The sequence below is a fragment of the Nanorana parkeri genome, unplaced genomic scaffold, assembly GCF_000935625.1.
Source record: "Nanorana parkeri isolate BGI_ZX_2015 unplaced genomic scaffold, ASM93562v1 scaffold1709, whole genome shotgun sequence".
NCBI lineage: Eukaryota > Metazoa > Chordata > Amphibia > Anura > Dicroglossidae > Nanorana > Nanorana parkeri.
The window spans coordinates 100362-120746 of NW_017307977.1; the positions used below are offsets into that span (position 1 = coordinate 100362).

Here is a 20385-nt window from a genome sequence, read left to right on the forward strand (position 1 = left end):
GAAAAGTAAGTCAGGCACTTGGTCATGGACCCGGGAGCCCCGACGGTGGCACGAGAGAGGAAGGGACCCGGTGACATACCTCATCCGCCAGGTGAACGTCCCCTCTTCTCTTTGCCGGTGTTGTAACAGAACCCTGCAGTTGGTTAGAAATCTGGATCAAAACATTATCCCAGGCTATTTGCCTGTGTTATGCATGTGCTGGTAAGCGGGTCCAGATAATTTACAGACAAGGCACCACTTCCCTGCACATGCGCAATTGGCAGCGACATTTCTGGATCCAATCAGCGGGTCTGAGTTTGCGCATTGAGCCAATGCCCCCTCCATGCCCCCCGGAAGTGACGTGTGGGTACAGATTTTTAAGGGGTCCAGGGTTCTACCAGAACAATGGCACCCATCATCAAGATGGCCAACTGCAGGTAAGCGCGAATGACGCCATAATGCACGTCAGGCGCGTGTGTGATGACGTGCCAGCGCGGTGTCCCCCTAGCGGTCGCTCCTGACGCCTCGGGACACCCCTGGCCAGTCTTCAGATATACTCATTCATGTAGGACAGCATAGCCAGCTCCATGACTTGACTTTGACCTGACCCCCCTGTAGCTTGGATATGGCATTACCCAAGCCTGTGACTGGGGGGCATAGGAACAGCAGCTGACTAATGACACTCTGTGATCTCTCCACCCATCAGCAATCGTTTTGGGTTACACTGTGCAATGCAATAGAGCCTGTTCGGCAGTATTATCCTTTCCTCTTACTCAGTCCGGCTGCACAGGGCATTACAACAGGGCAGATATGAAATCAAAAAAGGTACTATTAAAAGTACATTTACTTTTTTTTTTTTAAATATGCAATGTTAAATGTGTTTTTATTAAGCTCCAGTGGAAAAAAATATATAATATAGAAGACTTTAAGGGACATATTTATAAAGAAGAATGTGACATACACCAAACATTTACTGGCAGTTTATCTATCACTGCTATTTAGAACACATGCCTTAGAAAAATTCATCAGCAGTGAAGATGAAGCATAACGTAGTGCAAAGATGACATCTAGTGGTTTAATATAGTAAAGCAGTGCTTTTCAACCTGTGTAACTTCAGGACCAACATTTGCCCTTGGTCATTGAGTCATGACCCAAAGTCGCACTGCAATGTAACGCATTCCGGTGCAGCTGATCAAATTGTGTGTGGGAGGTGTGTTTGGGGTGCCATTCAAATGAATGGCAATGCAACACACCTACCACATCAGACTGTGCGATTAATGCACTGTACTAGTGTGAACGGGCCCTTAAAAACACTGACAGACACATTCTCACACACACATACACACTCCAAAAAACATTATCTACCAGTCTCCCTATCTTATGAGACCTGGAGTGGATCGAGCGGAGTGGAGCCTGGGACCCAGTGTGGGGTGCTGTGCTGTGATTGAGCTCCATCTATACGTGCATTGCTGGTACAGCTCCCTTGCGTGCCCAGTAGAGGTGTCGGGAGCCAGAATATCAAGCAAAACATAGATTAGAGTTAGGACCGCACTATATAGAGATGCCTTCGGGAGGCGGTGCGGCTTTCACATATTCAGCAGAAGACGTGTATCTAAACCTCTGTTTTTAACCTTAGTGGTAGACAAGTTTTTTTGCATGCTGGCTGGTGGGTATGCTGGGAAACTTTTTGCGGGAGCCAGAATGTGACGTCGCTCTGGTCCGGGCATCTCTACACTAAATGCGAGGGAGCTATAAGCAATGCATGCATGTATGGATGGAGCTCCCTCGCTGCCATAAGCCCAGCCTGCCCCACCTCAAACTGACACTCGGACCATATTTTGCTTGGCGTGAGAACTGGCAGTGCTGCACTAGGGGGAGGCTAAGTAGATTTAGATGGACTTGACTAAAACTATATCCAAACTTCAGCCAATACCTTTTTTAAGCAGTTACAACAACATTTTAATTACCTTTTAGGAATTGGACATGTGTAATTCGGTTCATTCTGAATTGAAATTCGCATGAATTTCTGTAAATTCGGACATTCGGATGCATAAAAAATTTCCGAATGACAGAAATAACGATTCTGAATGAGGCAGATTTGTTATTTCTGCACAGTGCCCCTCTATGGAGGGTGCCTGTAGGCACGTGCCCAATGGTAAATCTGGCCCGGCAGACAGTGTCCAGGTGCGGGCACCCAGACCCAGGGCCGGATTTACTCTCTGCTGCCCCAAGGCCAGGTGCCCCCAAGGCCAGCTGCCAATGCGCCCTCAGAAATCACCGAGATCACCTGTACAAAACAAGCAGTGGCTTCCCCGCTGTACATCTAGCTCTGCTTGCCCGAAGCAGGGCTAAATGTAGAAAACTACCCGCCTGCCACCCGGAACTGCATGTCCCGGGCATCGCGAGATAAGAATTCCACACCCCTGCTGCCCCTCTACTCCCTGCTGCCCCAAGGCCAGGCCTTGGTTGGCCATGTGGGAAATCCAGCCCTGCCCGGACCCTCATGGATGTGTAGGCTCATGTCTGCGTATAACTGCAGCCGCATCCTCCCATAGAGAGCTACAGGCTGCTGCACGCAATTACTCACGGGACTCTGCATGGGCATGCATGCCGTACAGAAGTGCACACCTATGTGAATGACCTCACACTGACCGGATCACCAGGTGAAAATAAAGGAAAGAAGCCTAAAAAAAAACTAATACAGCCACCACATTTGAGGATTGGAAACAGCAATATTACACTTTTGCTTTTGGGTATAGATAAGTTTTAAAATTAACCTCAGAAGAAATGTTTATATATTTACTGGTTTTTTTTTCTAATTTGTTTTTAGGATTCCTACATAATGCTATTTTTAAAACAAAACACCCCCACCAATGAGGTTGCATTTTATAATCCTATCACACCATCAGAAGATGAGCTTACAGTTTTCAACAAAATGTCAGAACTAGTCCCTAAAGTCACATTCACCAACGTTAATTACACAACAAGCGCCAAGAACAGCAGGGCAACCATATTTGAGCCAAGAAAGACGTATTGTGTTGGTGACATATTGATTGTCCAGATTGACATGTTTGACAGATTGGGTAATAAAAAAACATATGGAGGAGACTTCATCAAAGCAAGAATATCTTCTCCAAACCTTAAGGCTGCAGCAAGTGGGAGGGTTGAAGACTTTTCCAATGGGACCTATCATGTCCATTTTACTTTATTTTGGGAAGGAAAAGTCTATGTTTCCTTGGTACTCTATCATCCCAGTGAGGCTGTTTCCGTATTGTGGAGAGTGAGGAACCGGGACTATGGTCTTATTGATTTCATAGGAACCTTTCAGAATGGGACACGCCAAGTCAAGACTGAATGCGGATTTAAACTAAAGAGGACCAACGATGTTTGTGAATATAGATACAACGAAGACATGGAATCTTTTTATTGCAAGAAACCAAGAGACGTCCACTGTGAATCATTAACAATTCTCCAGTCCCACAACAGAAATATCTCATTCCTTTCAGAAGAGGAGAAAAGCCTTTTTAAAAGGTAAACTGTTCCACTTCATTATGTTTTAAAGTTTTTAAAGCCCAGTTGCCACCTCTTCAACTTGCTCCCATGTTGGGCTACAATTTCATTACAAATTAGTAGGGATGTACCGATACCGAATGCCAATACCAGCATCCCGAGGTACTGTGGACCTGGCTTATCAGGAAGCCGGGCAGCGGGTCATGAAGCTGGGAAGCCAGTGTTCTATTGAAAGAACACCGTCTTCACGTTCCCTCATGACACTGTGAGGCTTCCTGGCCAATCAAGAAGCCAGGCGGCAGTTCATGACATGCTGCCCGGCTTCCTGATTAGTCAGGAAGCCAGACTGCCTAGCAGCAAGTAAAGCCAGCTTCTTAGCCAATCAGGAAGCCGTGAGGCAGGTCATTATGTGCCACCTGGCTTCCTGAATGGTCAGGCAGCCTAGCAACAAGTGAAGCCGGTTTCCTAGCCAATCAGGGAGGTGGGTCATGGCCCGGTTTCCTGATTGGCCGGGAAGCCAGCTCAATGCTCCTTCACGGCACTGCCGGTCAAAGGGAATCTCTCTCTACCCGGAAGTTCCTGATAAATTACTAAACTAAACATGAGATTGTAGTCTTTTATGGAAGCAAACTTGGAGCGGTGGCTACTTTACAACGCACACACAAAGACCATGGGGAACAAAAGTAGCCACCCTAGGGTTGCCACCTGTCCAGGATTCACCCGGACAGTTCGGGTTTTGAATGCTGTGTCCAGGTTTCATGGCAGCAGAAACCCGGACACATGATGTCAGGCAGACAGGGGCAAACAAAATTACGATAGGGGCTACTGGCCCCCCACTGAAAATAGTCTCAACTGTGATATTTACATATGAATGGGTGGCGCTATTTACATATGAAGAAGCCACAGCTCATTCTCCCACAAAAATTTCCGTGCGTAGCTAGGGAGTTCGGGTTTCGCTTGAAGAAAAGGTGGCAACCCTAAGCCACCCTCCAGAAGGAAGGACAGTGTCGCCATGAATTTGAAGTTCATTTGAGGATCTACAGCGGAGTGATACACAAAGATACATTTTTGTTAATAGTTGAGGTACTTGCATGTATTTATAAGATTTAACTCCTGAATTTAGTGTCACTGTAAATAACAGGTATATATTAACACTAGATGCAGGATGTTGTAGGTGCTTATCAGTTTCTGCTGGTGGTGGGGTATGTAGTCATTGTTAAGGGGAATGGGTAGTTACCAGTCTTTGGAATATCAGTCCATACTTTGAAGTGTAATCAGCTATGTATGTACATATGTGCTATATGTATTATAAAAAGGAAATTGAAATTAAAATGTAAAGTGTTTCTACAGACCATAACATTTTTCGTTTGGGGACACTTAGGGCTTCATGTATAAAACTTCCTATTCTTGTCATTGCCATCAAGAGCGTTACTGCTATGGGAAAGGTGTATAGCTGGGCGGATGCCTTTCTCATGGCAGTAGCGCTCTTGATGGCGATGACAAGAATAGAAAGTTTTATACATGAAGCCCCTAAAGTGTATTTACACTTTTGCAGCCTAATTGGGATAAGATCTACTTGATATTTTTCAAACTCCAGGACTGAAAAATCCTGCTTTGTTCTCACTGTCTGGGACATTGGGGGAAGTTTTGTTTTGATTTCATCATCACTTGTAAACTAGATGAGAAAGACTAGCCTAACAAGGGGTTAAAGGCTTGAAGCTATCATATGTTAATGAACTTTAAAAAACTATCCCTTAGTCAGTCCCTTATTAGCTCACAAGCATCTATTCTGACCTGTAGAAGCTGCCTGTAGAGTCCTATATATAATCCAGCTCCAACGGATCAGCTAGAAAGGTCAGAAATATTTATTATTTTAGGTATACTGTCAAATTGGGAACACTTGGCAAATATATAGAGGAAGGTTCTCCCGTTCTTTAGATGCAAAATTGGAAATACCCTTTAAGAAATTTAGTTGACAGTGATGTATACAATAACATGCCTGCAAAGCGACATGGTAATAAAATTTTCTGTTATGTCATAAGCTAGTGAGACATCTAGTGGTGATTCAAAATAATGTTGAGACTTTCATTTATGGTCAATTGTATTTTAGGCATTTGACTACATATATTTTTTGTTTTATATCGGACTTTAGTATCTATATACAATCTTTGCTTTACAAATAAACATTAGATACATAACAAGGGATTCCCAGAGCACTGTGCATTATCTAAAGGGACAGCAATGCAGATGCTGCCTGCTTGCAAGCTTTGTCTGACTGAAACTTTGGGCTCAGCCATTGACAGTGGATAAGTCACTACAGTAAGTCATCCCTTTCTGTGTGCAAAATTCAGCTAGAGCTGTTGAAGCCTAAAAAACAGTTTTGTCAACAGGCTGTAGAGAAAAACAATATAAGTCCAGGACTCCCATCTGGCGGCCAAAAACATGCGCACAATTATTTATACAATATTTTATATTTAGGGTGTAAAGTATTTGTCTTTAAATTATATTTAAATCCTATTTATTTGCATATATCTACTGCTAGCAAGCAAGTAGATCTAAGTAGACAGGAGCCGCGCGCTCCTGTCCGAACATCTGAAGATCCTCGGGCAGCCGCACAGGATCTTGGGGCGGACGCATGCGCAGTTCAGATCTTCGGCCGGGAGACGAGCAGAGACACAAGGTAAGTGAATGCAGGCAGCGTGCACCCGCACAGACTACGTGGCACAGAAAGTGCCAGGAAGACAGAGAAGTCAGCGCTGGATCGGGGAAAGGCACCGGCGCTGGAGGAACTCCTGAAAACTACAGGAAAGAGGATAGTCGGATAAGGAGACATCATTTAAGGTAAGTCCTTACATTAACAAAAAGTTTTACCTTTAATGTCACTTTAATAAACCCCTAGAATAAACTAGCATTATATTATTATGTATATGCTGGAGGGCACCATTATTTATTTTTGCCGCAGTTCTGGAGTTGGGCTTTAAGGCTTTGTTTACATGCTGGATGCAGACAAGGATCCCTATGATTTTCTGTTTCCTCAGACTTAAAAATAATTAAAAAAAACTATAGCACTTTGCGTACAGTTTATTAAGAAGGAGCAACAATCATAAAGCAGAACTTTAGTTATTGCTTAAAGAAGATCTCCGGGAATTTAAAAAAACATTCCCTTGCAGTGGGACTACCCCCAGTACCTGATCCTTGGTCCCGACCAGTCCTCACAGTGGGGGAGGGAAGGAGAATGGGCACCAGATCCAGGGGGGTACCACCCTTCTGAGACAAAGACATTTAAACTGGGGGATGGTTTACTAGCAACTTTATGGGTCTAACAGTTCCCCAAATTTGTGTAGTGGTACTATAATAAATCAAAGGACTTCAAATAACATAAAACTGGGAATGGTGATCATGCAGGTTCACTGTTCCCTCATTAACAACTATTTTTAGTATAAATCTGGTTTAACAAATACATTGAAAATATCTCTTGTGCTAATTTTTAGGCAAAATATAGGGGTCAATATTCCTGCAGATTTTGGACCCTTAAAAGTATCCACGTGTTCAAGTAAGTTTTCTTGTCTTTCCCTATCAAAATCCTTTACAACCCGATGTGAGAAAAATGGAGGCTGCCATTGATCTGTAAATGCTTTTTGCCTGGTCAAGCGGTGCTCATCTCTAGGGCAGACGTGTACTACTGGCATTATTGTATTGTAGAAGAGCGCAGCCCAAAAAGATCTATTTCTCTTTTGGGTACATAGGCAGATTTGAATCTCCTACCAAGTATTTACAACTCTCTAAACCACTGGAGACCATATGTCCCTCCGGCCCTAAAACCAAGCTTTCATGTTCAGCTGAACTTCTGGTGTCATCTGCAGCAGTTCGTTTAATGATACTCATATGGTGAATCCACTAAAAGGCAGAGCACTGCTGTGTCCTGCCCCCTTTAGTGCAGTTGGGTTTCCATAAAAATATAAGTAAAGCCAAGCCTAGCATGTTGCAATTGTAAAGAAGGTGGAATTTTACTACCGTATATTCTCGAGTATAAGCCGTCCCGAATATAAGCCGAGGTACCTAATTTTAGCAAAAAAAACTGGGAAAAAGTATTGACCCGAATATAAGCCGAGGGTGGGAAATGAGGCAGCTACTGGTAGATAGATACCAATAAAATGTCCTGGTTAGTTGTTGCCATTTGGAATGTAACCCTTGCCAAAACTGACCACAGTATCTATATATTGCAAATGAGAGAAATACAAGTACTCAACATTATGGGACTCAAAAAGCACCTATAGTGTATTAGACAAACACTATATTGCCAAAAGTATTGGGACACCCCTCCAAATCATTGGATTCAGGCGTTCTGTGAAGTTTACTTGCTACTAAATATTCCCGCAGTCAACTGTTAGTGGTATTATAACAAAGTGGAAGCAACTGGGAAACGCCTTCCCAGAAGAGAGAAGAGTTGAAGCTGTTATAGCTGCAAAGAGTGGGCCAACTCAATATTGAACCCTACGGACTAAGACTGGGATGCCATTAAAGTTCATGTAAACGCAGGCGTCCCAATACTGTTGGCAATATAGTGTATAAAGCAGAACTTTAGGAGACCCAAAGAAAAACTTTTTACTCTGTGGCAGATTAAAGCCTAGTCCCAGCCGAAGGTTGGATATATTTGGAAATATGTAAAATAATTTGCTCTGCAATTAAAAGCTGGTTACAAGTAGTTGACATTGTTTGAAAATGTCAGTGTTTGTTGATAGCATCATACATTTATCCCTGGAACAGGTGTCCCCACTTGAAAATGTCCCCTCTAACTCTTGTAGTGACATTTGTACAATTTTGGATTGTTCTGTCTCAGTGACAATGGTCACCAAGACAAACAGAGGGGTGAATCTCCCCCAGCTAGGAGCAGAAAACAGTGATAAAAACAAACAGTAGCCCGAAATCTTCCGTACTCTATCCAACACCAGAAAAGATGTTTATTAAGATACGCTTTTAGAAAATATTTGTAAATTGTTGTCACTTGTTTTCTTCATTTCCTTAGAATTTTCCTCACATCTACAACCATGTACAATTGGAATGAAATCCCTCTTTCCCAGTGGATTTGTATTTAAGAATATGTGGAGACCTGCATTTTGTGAAATATTAAACTTTAGCACTCAAGAGAAGATATACACCTGTTTGCAGGACAAGATGGTGCATATTTTGGGAGACTCAACCTTGCGCCAATGGTTCTACAGTTTAACTAGTATAGTGAAAGGTAAAGCATATGTTGTTACAGTAGTCTATATAACAGTGGTTCTCAACCTCAGGACCCACATTTGTCCTTGGTTATTAAGTCGCGACCCAAGTTGCACTGCACTGGAGCGCATGGTATTGCTTTACTGCGTGTTCTGGTGTTGGCGATCGAACTGTGGGTAGGAGGTGAGTTTGGGGTGGCATTCAGATGAATCACAATGCACCTCCTGCACCAAAAAAAAGTGTTACGTGTGATTGCATGGTACAGTGCATTAATTGCACCGGACTGTGCAATTAACGCACTGTACTGTTGTGAACGGGCCCTCAAAAACACTGACAGACACACAACAACAGACACAATCTCACACACTCAGACAGACATTCTGACACACATATACACACTTCAAAGAGATTTTTTTTGTGTTAAGATCCACCCAGTCACCCTACCTTACAAGAACTGGAGTGGATCATCAGCCTGGGGTCCAGTGTGGGCTGTTGTGCTGTGAGTACCATTCATATGTACATTGCTTGTACAGCTGCCTTGCGCGCCCTATAGGGGTTCCGGGAGCCACTCCAGACCAGGCACCTCTACAGGACACGTGAGGGAGCTGTAAGCAATGCACGTATGTATGGAGACCCCTTGTGGCCATACCCGCAGCCCATCCCACCTCAAGCTGACACTCGACGCCGGGCAGCATATTTTTAATGGCTGCTTGGCATGAGGACTGACAGTGCTGCGCAAGGGTGAGGCTGAGGAGCCCCTCACCTAGTGCAGTGGAAGGCAAGTGGCAATCCACTGAACACAGTGCTGTGAGACACTTTTGGGTCGCGACCCACCAGTTGAAAACCGCAGATACAGTATATATGATGATGAAAAAACATAGATGCTTCACACTAGCTTAGACATTTTGATTGGAGATATATTTTATTTTTAATACATAACTTTTTAGGTGCTGGTAGCTTGTTGCAGGGTATCTACTAGAAGGAAATTTGGTGTCTAAATCAAGTATGAATTCCACTATAAGAACCCAATGCGTTAGGGATGAACTCCAAATATTTATCGATGGAGCGTTCAGACCAAACTTTAGCTGTTCAAGGTTCACCGAATGGGCAAACTAAACTGCCAAACGCTTGGCACGCATTTGTGGCATGATTTTGCAATGTAAAATCCCCCTTGGGATGAAAAAAAAAAACAGGCATTCTGGAATGGGCTACCTTTTGAATGTCTGCACATGGCAGTTTAGCTGCCCTCTAAAAGGTTTCTCAGAAGGGTAGTCTGCCAGAGACGTGAAACAAGCATGCTTTTTCCAGTCAGTGACTCAAAGTGTGGATACCAAATCATCAGTATGACAGCCAGGGATCTAGTATTCCTATTAGAAGAGAAGAGGTCAACAAAAGCAGCCTACATGATTACTTTGTGACAGGTGCACTTTCAAGTGTATCTAAAACCATGAACAAAAATGTAATATATTGCAGCTTACCAGTTCTTGGATGTGGTGGGTGGACTAGTTTTCTATTTTCAAATGTTTTTGTTTGATTGGACAAGGAGGAGATCTTGATGTCATCTACCCCTTCCTCTCGTTCTCATTCAATCAGAGAATGCCTTGTATTCATTGAAAAAAATACAAGACGCTCTCTGAATGATTGAGGTGCCAAGCGAGCGAAACACTGTGTTCATTATACAGACAGCAAGTCACTGGAGCAACACCTGAAAGAGACCTTCACTGACTGTATCTAGCACAGGCTCCTACAGTGAATCATTGCATCCTGAGTGGCCTTCCGGATGTAAAATATGAAGCTTTAGATACAACCAAGCAGGTCCAATGTAAGTTTAAAAAAAAAGATCATTCCAAGAGTTCAACTTTAAAGAACAGTATATGCTAATGCACTATGACGAAATCACATATTAAGAAAGGAAATAATAAAAGTGTACACTAAGCACACGTAGCTTCATCGAATATATAGTTTATGTACTTTTTGTGGAGTTTTACATTGTAGTGACAGGACCGCACAGCCTTCCTTTTGGTTGATCTTCTGCATGGCATTGGGCATGCCAGTTTGCTAAGAGGCAGGCATGATGTATGCTAACGTCACTGCTGTACTCTAGGAAGGGCTGCTGTGTTGTCACTAGGTTCTCTTGCAAGGGGCCTTTGTTAGACAACACAGCAGGGCTGAGCAGGGGGGGCATGTCAATAAAACTGGCAGTGCTGCACATACAAATATGAGCCAGGATTTTTGGGGATAACATGCACTTTAATGGTATGGGGGCAGGATCTCTTTAAGTGCACATTGAAAAAACTATTTTTTATATTACCAGGATTCAGGAATTTCAATCTGCAACGTCAGGGACTGATCTCTCTACTTTTTGCCGTCAATGAGAAGAACAACATTCAGCTACTCTGGAAAAAGCACAGCCACCCATTTGTCGCGAGTCGATTTTACACAGTCAAAGACGACGCTTATATGAGTCAGGAGATTGACCGATTGGCTGGTGGTCCACATTACGTCCTGGTCATCTGTCTTGGACAACACTTCCGACCTTTCCCTATTCTTCTTTTCATCAGGAGAGTTCTCAATGTTCACAGGGCTGTACAACGCCTCTTCTCACGCAGTCCAGACACAAAGGTTATTATTAAAGCAGAGAACACCAGAGAGATCAGTGAAGATGCCGAGAGATTCAGTGACTTCCACGGATATATCCAGTACCTGATAGTAAAGGACGTCTTCAGCGACCTTCCGGTGGCCGTGGTTGACGCTTGGGACATGAGCATTGCTTATAATACCAACAATGTACATCTACCAGAACTTGTAATCAAGAACCAGATACTTATGTTTTTGACATATGTTTGTTAAAGTAGTATTAAATGCTGCATTTTTTTTAAATATTCACGTTACTTGGAATGCATTAACCATTCCCCAATACAAAATGAGTTTGGTATTAAGGCAAACATTTACATTGTTTAATTTAAAAAATCCACTGCCGCCTCTGTTACAGAGTGCTTTTTTCCCATACTTTCGGGTAGGGGAACGCGTTCCCTAAATACTAAACATGTAGTTGCTAAAATGGGACTGTGCAGGCACAGGGAGGAGTAGGGGAATGGTTTGTCTTCCAACTTACCGTATTTTGCGGTCCATTAGACGCACCGGACCATAGAACGCAGGGAGGTCCGGCGCGCCTTATGTAGCACTCGACAGACTGTAGCTTCTGACACAGCTTCTATGACAGAAGCTGTGACAGAAGCTGCAGTTAGTGACCGCTGAGACAGGTGGCGCTGTGTTTACAGCGCCACGGTCTCAGTGATCACACAGAACAGACGAAGAAAGTCCGTTCTTCGTCTGCTCTATGGTGATCTCGATCGTCGCCGCTGCTCGGTTTTAATACGAGTGATCTCATTAGATCACTCGTATTGAACGAGCAGTGGCTCCTACTGCTGAACGTGATTGCCGCCGCTGCTGCTCGGCTTTAATACGAGTGATCTCATTAGATCACTCGTATTAAACGAGCAGTGGCTCCTACTACTCATGAAGTTCTTTTTGAAGTTTTCTCACTATAAGCAAATCAAGCTACAACATAGAAGTGGTGGACTTGGAAACCTGCGTCCCAGCCGGCGATGTGTTTAATATACCGGCTGTGACAACACTGACAGATTTTCAACCTGCCACGCAAGTGATATCTGACTCATGGATTTCCTTTTATCTGCGCCTTCAAGTGCACCTGCATGTGTGGAATAAAATCTTTAAACCTCATCCAGCAACATAGATTGTGGATCACCCTGCAGGTGGATGTCAGTGTGGAGACCTTGCAGCACCTTTCCATCTTGATCACATCACCACAATTGATTGAAACAGATTTCAGAGTCTGGATCGTGTGGACACAGCGGACACAGCTTCAATACTACTTCCTGCAGGGACTGCCTAACCATCCAAATACACTGTACAGTGAGTAGCTCTCCATTTGATACATATGTATCTGCTTTTTCTATACAGCGCTTGTACTTAAAGTTAGTTTTTTGACCATTTATTTGGTCAAAATACATTTTCAACTGCACCTTTTTTCACTCGGGCCATACTAAGGAGGACTTGCCTTTTATTGATTTTAAATGTCTTTGTCAGTTGGTGGTTTTTTGATGCGATTTTGTTTAATGTTGTTTTCTATTTTTTCATTAAATTTTGATACATTGTACTGCCTGTTTTTCTATTATAGACAGCTCCATCTTATGGGATTTTGCATTTAGGGGAGCATTGCTTGTTATTGACAAATAGCAAAATAACATATATATTACAATTGATCTATTGAGATAGGCATTTTGTCATAATCATACTTAACCACATCCATTACACCAGCCAGGAGCGCTCATGCAAAGGTGGCTCCATGAGATCCCTTATGGGGACGGAGACACCCATGAACAGAAGAAAGGGAAGAGAGCTTCTTCAGATAATGAATGCAACTCAACCACAGGCTTAAAATGAATACCACCCAGCAAAGATGGTAGATCCTGAGATCTGCAGCACTATATGGCTCTTACTTAGGTGGATTTAATAACACTTTAAAATTCCCTTAAAGAAAACGGTATTATGAAGTGCATTTGCCAGTTTAACATATCAGAGCAATCACAAAACATTATTATATGTGCACCACTTTTGAACAACTATCTGCTGTGTCCAACAAAACAGCACTATGAAAAGGCTTTCTGCAAAAGGAACCATCTGCTATTGGGAGCCCAATGCCGATAACAGACATGAGGAAAATACCGTCATATAATAAAGATGATCTCAGAATTACTTGAAATAAAATTAAAGGGTTTGCTTGATTCACAATCTTACAATGTGACTCCACAAGCCAAGGAGACAGTGGAGATCCTCTGGGATGTAGAACCTGCCTGTCCAGTGGTCAGATCACCTATACCGACTCTTTCACATCCTAGTTGGTCAGCCACACCAATAGGATGAACATAGGAATTCCAGCTCTTTCTTTCCACTTCTTCCACACTAAAGATAAAGCTCTGACACCCTTAATTTTTAAGCTTGACCCAGAATTGGGTTACACTAACTTTGGACTTTTTAGGCGCCCATATTTTATGAATATACTGTATATTCATAAAATCCAATAGTTTGTTACAAAAATATTGAATTGAAAGTACGCACATATTACCTTCATGTATAAATGTTTATACGAATGGTTCACAAAAAGGTTGTAAGAAAATTGACCTGAAAAAAAAAATAATATATATTCTTCTTCTATTAAAGAGAAGATTTCCTGGGTTTTGGCAGTTGGGTTTAATTCTGGATTCCAGGTCTTGGAGTCAGGGAACCAGGGAAAGGGGAACCTCTGTTGAATAGTACTTGGATGGCAGTCATCCATCTGTGGATCAATGAAATTGTTGAGACTGCAGGAGTTGAAGAGCTTGTAAGCGATAAGAAGGTCTCAGGTCGTCAGGGGGCTCTGAATTCAAGCTTAGTTTCCTGGAGGTTAAAAATCGCATCACTAACACAATGATTAATGAACAGTTAACCGCAATCTTGTCTGATTCTTATGTCAAATTCGAGGAAATTTGGGAGGCATGGATCTCCTATGCAAGCACACGCCATTTTGACCCTACCCAATTACAAATTTAATTGTCTACTACTAATGGAGCTGTTTGACGAATCCTGCTTTCCATCGACGTTCTTCTGTCAGTTTTTATAATCTTAAATGAAATAGAGCATTACAATTTATTATTCTCCTAATGTAGGGTGAAGGTAAACATTACTTGCCTTTACCCACTCTTCCATTGGTACCCCATCCCCTTTACCCCCACTTACACAGGAAATAATTTCCCATGTGCTAAAGAAACGTCAACTACGGGAATAGTTCATAACTCCTTACCCCCTTAAGTCCTTCTTATACCCTATACTATTGATTGTTTAATTGAGTTATTTACCCTATATATGATATTATTTGAATCAATTGTTCAAATATCATTCGAACATGTTTTGTATGTTCCTATATGACTGCTGTGTAAGCTACATTGTATGAGATATTCCTACACTTTGTTACTGCTGCTTATCCAAAAAATACTCAATAAAAAATTTGTGAAAGAAAGTATGCACATATACATTATAAACTGTCACATGACAATGCCATTATATTACAAAACAATATTTGATGGAATCCACATTAAAAAATAAAATTAAAAAAAACTTAATGCTATCTGCCTACTCCCTATTTCCTCCCAAGATATCAATATATCAAGTCACTGAAGGCAGTGGTAGACAAACTTTGGCCCTTCAGCTGTGGTGAAATCACAAATCCCATCATGCATCTGTCTCTGGAAGGCATGCCTGTGGCTGTCAGTCTCACAAATCCTTATGGGACTTAAAGTTCCTCAACAGATGGTGGGCTGATGTTTGGCTACCCTTGGCTTTGTCCTTTTCAGATTCCATTATGTACTGAGCAATCTACCCTTTCTATTGCGAGAAGCATACTGTGAGTAAACACTATGGTCCAAGTTTGCCATCTCCTGCCAGTAGATCATCCATGGAGTCTGTAGGTACCTCTTAGAAGGTCATCTGGGAAATCTGCATAGGACTTGTCAAGCTGTCACTAGGCAAAGAAGACAAAATGTAGAGCTGTTCCCTATAGTAACCATCCATATTTATTTTTTAGTTTCTGTAGGCCACTTTTTGTCTAACATTGTAAGTACCTGTCCTTACAGTTGAAATTGTTAAACAAGTGCTTAAAATGCTCTCTTTCTCTTCATATCAATATTCATAACACTCCCCGAGTAGAAAAAGAAAAACTCGATCTGATACAACTGATAGATCTATAGTAATGCTTGATTAGTAGGACTAGGGATCAGTGTTCATGTAAATCTGAAAAAATGGGAATGTACCCCTTCAAGGGGGTAACCCGTAATTACAGTGTGTGTTGTGTGTGGATCTGGTTATGGCCCAAAGCTGCTGCCTCTCTGGTCGCGATAGGAGGGGGTCGCTCAACAGAAGTTCAAATCCTGGATGTATGGTTAGGCATACCTTATAAAAAATGGTTCTCGCTTGAAGGTTTGTTTAGGTCGTTTACTTTAAAGCGGACCTTTACCCAGATCTTTAAAATAACAAACACACCTTTAGAAATGTTTAGTAATGACAATCTACAAACACATACTTCTAGATAATTGCCGGCTTGTATTCTTTACATACCTTATTTCTCTTTTCTTCCCCAGTCTTCTGACATTGGTCATGTTTACCAAGGGCAGATTACTAGCTCTCCTATTACTTCCTGGATTTCTGGCACATGTGACTAGACATGTGACCATGCACATCATCTCAGGGGAGGAAAATGCCTTTCCCCGAGATCTCATGAGATTACAGATGAGATTTCCCAGCAATGCTCTGCTGATGATAAGGCAAACTCAGTGTGCATTGCGTTGGCAAACTGAAGTCATTTTGTCATTTCAAAGCAGGAAGTTAATGCTCTGCAAGTGTAAATATTTCATAATCACAGCATTTTACACCTGACATATCTATGTTATTATTAATCATAAGACATGGAGGGATGCATTGGTAGTATTTGATTTTTGAGTGTAAAAGTCCACTTTAATATTGTTGTCAGATACAGCCAATGCATTTCAGGAGAATTAGACTCCTCGTTCCCCACTTGAGGACTTGAGCAACCATAAGCAGTAAATTCAGAAAGAGTTGGACTTTGTAGCCCGAATTAGGGCTAGATGAGTGCTGTAATACCGTGCAAGCTGAAGATTGGGATCTGCAGCAGAACTGGGGTAATCCGAAATCCAGGGTCAACAAGCCGAGGTCAGACTGAGCAGGCAGAGAAGGTACACGAGGATGAGGCAAAGGCAGTCCAGTAAACAATCCGTGGTCAAAGGCAGGTGGCAGGCAAGAATGGTCAAAACAATCCGTGGTCAAAGGCAGGCTGCAGGCAAACCGGGTCAAAGTAAATCCGGGTCGAAGCAAACAGGCAGGTATCACGAGAAACTGGGATCAAAGGACACAAGACTTCAGGTCGGTTGAAGAGACAATCCAGCAATGAGTTAGTGTGCAGGGTGAGCTTAAATAGGGAAGCCAATAGATCAAGTGCGTCACTTCCTATGCACCATTTTGCGCGCTTTTCCGCGCCCAGTGCGTGGCGCCCTAATGCGCGCAAGTGTCCTCTGAATAGTACGGGAAACGGGACTTGGCGCATGCGCAGAAGCAGCAGGTTGCTGACAGCTGGGCTTCAGTGTGACCCGTTTTCAGTGAAAACTAGATCATTCTGTCTGTCTGATAGATCCAGTTCTCACATCTTCCTCCCAGGAACATATATATTCCCTGGTGATCCAATAGATCTGTAAGTCTTCCAGTTCCTGTAATAGAGTGATGCCGCTGTTTGTTCTGCTGTGAAATCGCACAGCAGCGCTGTCATCATCTGGAAAGGGTAGTCTTGGATGGAAATGGACATTAAGTACGAGACAGACAAATTAAACACACCAAACACATTTTAAAGGAGAACTATGGGGTTAGGGCTTTTCCCCATAGTTATCCTTAGGGTAACGGGAGGACACAAACTAGCGTCCTCCCGTCACCCTAGGCTCAGTATACCGCGAGCTGTAGCTTGCGGTATACTGAGACGCCGACAATTATGTCTGGATCGGCCCAGCTGCGTGACTGACAGCTGGCTCTGCCTATCTAGAGGCAGAGCCAGCTGTACACGCCCCCTCTCCTGTCTGTTCCGCCAGTCAGCGCTGGCGGATCGGAGCGGGGAGGGGGGAATCCAGCCCCTCCCCTGTCACGGCAGAGAGCCGTGAAAGGATCGAGAGGTGAGCGAACCCGGTATGTGTTCGCTCACCTCCCGATCTACTGAGCCGACCTGTGACAGTCTCATTGTCACAGGTCGGCTAGAACTATGAGGTGAGTGAAAAGCACTCACCTCATAGTTCTCCTTTAAGCAGTTATACCAACAGTTTTTCTTTTGGGAAAAAGGCTAAGGCACATGAATTAAATGTGATCATTGTAAGCTCCCCTGTCAGTGTTAAATGGTTTCTCCTAACCTCTGTAACTAGCGCTTTTGCCGGACAGCTTGGCCCGCTAAGAAAAAATGCCTCTACTGGGATGACCAACAGTTAATAAAACTGTTACAGGGAGACTCCGAACAATAAAATACCATGCTAATCCTATTGAAAGACTGCAACAGATATGTCATTTATGATTTCTCCCATAGTTCCACTTTAAGCTATTTTAGAACTCGATCTCTGTCAGGCCTATCAACCTCTGGAGGGATCCTACTAATTTGTAGTTGGGATTTAGGCCACATTCACACCGTTGTGTTTTTCATGCATTGCAGTTGGTCCGGTGCCTTTAGGCACATTATGCATATGGTCAGTTCATGCCTATGGAAGGTGTGCTTTTCTGGAAACAGCACCAAAGATACAGCAAACAGCTCTTTTTTAATAAAGTGCAATAAAAGGCAAAGGAGTGAAAGTAACTTTACCCATAAGATTGAGACTTGGTTGGCTTGGCTGAGGGATAACCCTTCCGCCCAGTGCAAAGCTGGGTAAATGCTGTTTACATGGCATTATCGCCACTAGTACTATGCGCCTCAGCTCTGTCATTCATTGTAATTGACAAGGATCTACATCGCTGGACATCATGATTGACCTGTGGATTCCATCGATAGACATTTTTTTTTTGTGGCATAAAGGAATTGTCAAAAACCTTTTTTTTTTTTCCAAATAAAGGGCTTTTTTACAGTGCTGCGTGTTTATATACAATTTGACTTTTTTTTTACAAATACCCCTAACTCATGTACGAGGAAGGGCGGCATCTGGGTGCCCCTTTTTAAAAGGGGCACCCAGATTTAGATAAGCCCCCCCCCCCCCCAGGGTTTCCAGCCAGCTGACACCCCGACACAAGACACTAAGTGCCAATGCTGGCACTTTAAATTGTTGTATAGATGCAGCTGAGGAGGCCCCAAGCATGCGTGGGACCTCAGGCAGCCGCGTCTGCTTGAGGCCACATCTTCTTGTGAGCTGCAGGCACTTGTAAACAGGCGCAGGCTGGCCCACACATCTCTTCCACTGTCTGTATGACACAAAACTGTCCGCAAAGCCCACCTGAGAGGCCACACAGTCCACCTGAGAGGCCACACAGCCCTTTTGAAAGCCCAGAGAGTCCACATGAGAGCCCGCACAGCCCTGGTGAGAGCCCGCACAGGCCACCTGAGACCCTGGAGACATCAGGGTGCCCCAGAAAAAACATAGTATGTAGCTTCATATTATTTTGTATTGCTGTATAATGTATTGCTGGGATTTGTAGTCCTCTATAGAGAGTGTCCTTACTCACTCCCCTTGGCTGTCTCTTCTTGCTTTTTCTCCTGGTTGCCTCTCGTCTTGCGGCGCTAGAGTGTTCGGATTTCTCTTGAAGAATAGGTGGCAACCCAGCCCCCTGCCCACAGACCTCCACAACCACCGAGCCAGGGTTGTGGGGAAGAGGCCCTTGACCTCATTGACATGGGGACAAGGTGCTTTTCCATGGGGTCCCCCCACTGGCAAAGCCCCCTCCCCATGTCAAGGGCATGTGGCCTAGTATGGAGCGGGGGGAGGGAAATCCTGCGATCGTACGATTATCGTAAGGTGTGTGGAAGGTCGCACGACTTTTAACTTACGAACATGTTCGAAAACCCGCCGAGCATCGTACGATGTTCAGCGGGTGTGTAGCATGTTCATATGATAAAAGCCGGACGGGCCTTTGTGCGCAAGCGCACACTGCCCGTTCGGCATTGCGGTCATCGGAAGCCCGCCCCTCAGAGACCCAGGTTCAAACCCTGAACAGGTGCTGATCAGAGAGGTATGTGTCACTTCCTTGGGGGTGCTGGGAAATTTTTGTGCAGTGTCATACCGTACGTTTGCATGGTACTGAGGTGTTGCATCTTCTGCCACACTCTACCATGCTGCTGCAGCCACGCTCTGATGTGAAGGCTCTGAAGTGATGAGGGGACTGTGATGTGATGGTAGGACTCTGAAACGAAGAGGGGACTCTGATGTGAAGGGAAGACTCTGATGTGAAGGAGGGACTCTTATGTGAAGGGGGACTCTGATGTCAAGGGGGGACAACTGATGTCAAGTGGGAACTCAGATGCCAAGGGAGAACTCTGATGTCAAGGGAGAACTCTGATGTCAAGGGGGGACTCTGATGTGAAGGGAGAACTCTGATGTGATGTAATCTCCATAGAAACCGCTATCTAGGATGAGGATGTGGACTGTATTTTGGGGATGGTGACATTAATGTATTAGACTGGGGTGTGTCGATAGCTTGCATATTATAAAGGGTAAGGTGACTATAAAACAAGGTTGAGAAAGGCTGCCATAGACAATGGATGTGACGTTCAGCCATTTAACACTTTTGGTTATTTCACTTATTTATTGAGATCTTCAATAGACCAGAAATATGGGAAGAAGAGTAACTTGCACCCAAGAATGACTATCCCTTTAAAAGGAGGACAGTTGTAATCTATGACAGGTCCTCTTTATTAAGCCAAGAAAACACGAACAGAAGATACAAACAAAGGTCTTGTAGCCGAGTCATTGAAGAAGACGAAACTACACGTTGGCTATAATAGTAAAATCGGTAGTACATGTTTATTGTCCCTATGTGCAGTAAAATAACCCCGCGCTCTCTTCTCGGGGTGACCTATATAACGGTCAC

At 43.5% G+C, this 20385-nt stretch overlaps 1 protein-coding gene across 1 annotated transcript; it reads left to right on the top strand.

The window, feature by feature from the left end:
• Positions 1-248: 248 nt before the first annotated feature.
• On the top strand, positions 249-11562 carry LOC108799376 (NXPE family member 4-like). Its single transcript, XM_018571240.1, has 5 exons — positions 249-416; positions 2810-3510; positions 6981-7042; positions 8516-8731; positions 11027-11562. Exons 1-5 carry the CDS (start codon positions 249-251, stop codon positions 11560-11562), a joined length of 1683 nt encoding a protein of 560 aa, XP_018426742.1.
• The last annotated feature ends 8823 nt before the right edge of the window (positions 11563-20385 follow it).

What these genes read in the sequence shown, in the direction of transcription:
- LOC108799376 (XM_018571240.1), top strand. Translation starts at nt 249, where the DNA reads ATGCGCAATTGGCAGCGACATTTCTGGATCCAATCAGCGGGTCTGAGT. An exon ending in ATCAAGATGGCCAACTGCAG is followed by an intron (nt 417 to 2,809) that starts GTAAGCGCGAAT and finishes ATTTGTTTTTAG; the next exon opens with GATTCCTACATAATGCTATT. An exon ending in TTTAACTAGTATAGTGAAAG is followed by an intron (nt 8,732 to 11,026) that starts GTAAAGCATATG and finishes TTATATTACCAG; the next exon opens with GATTCAGGAATTTCAATCTG.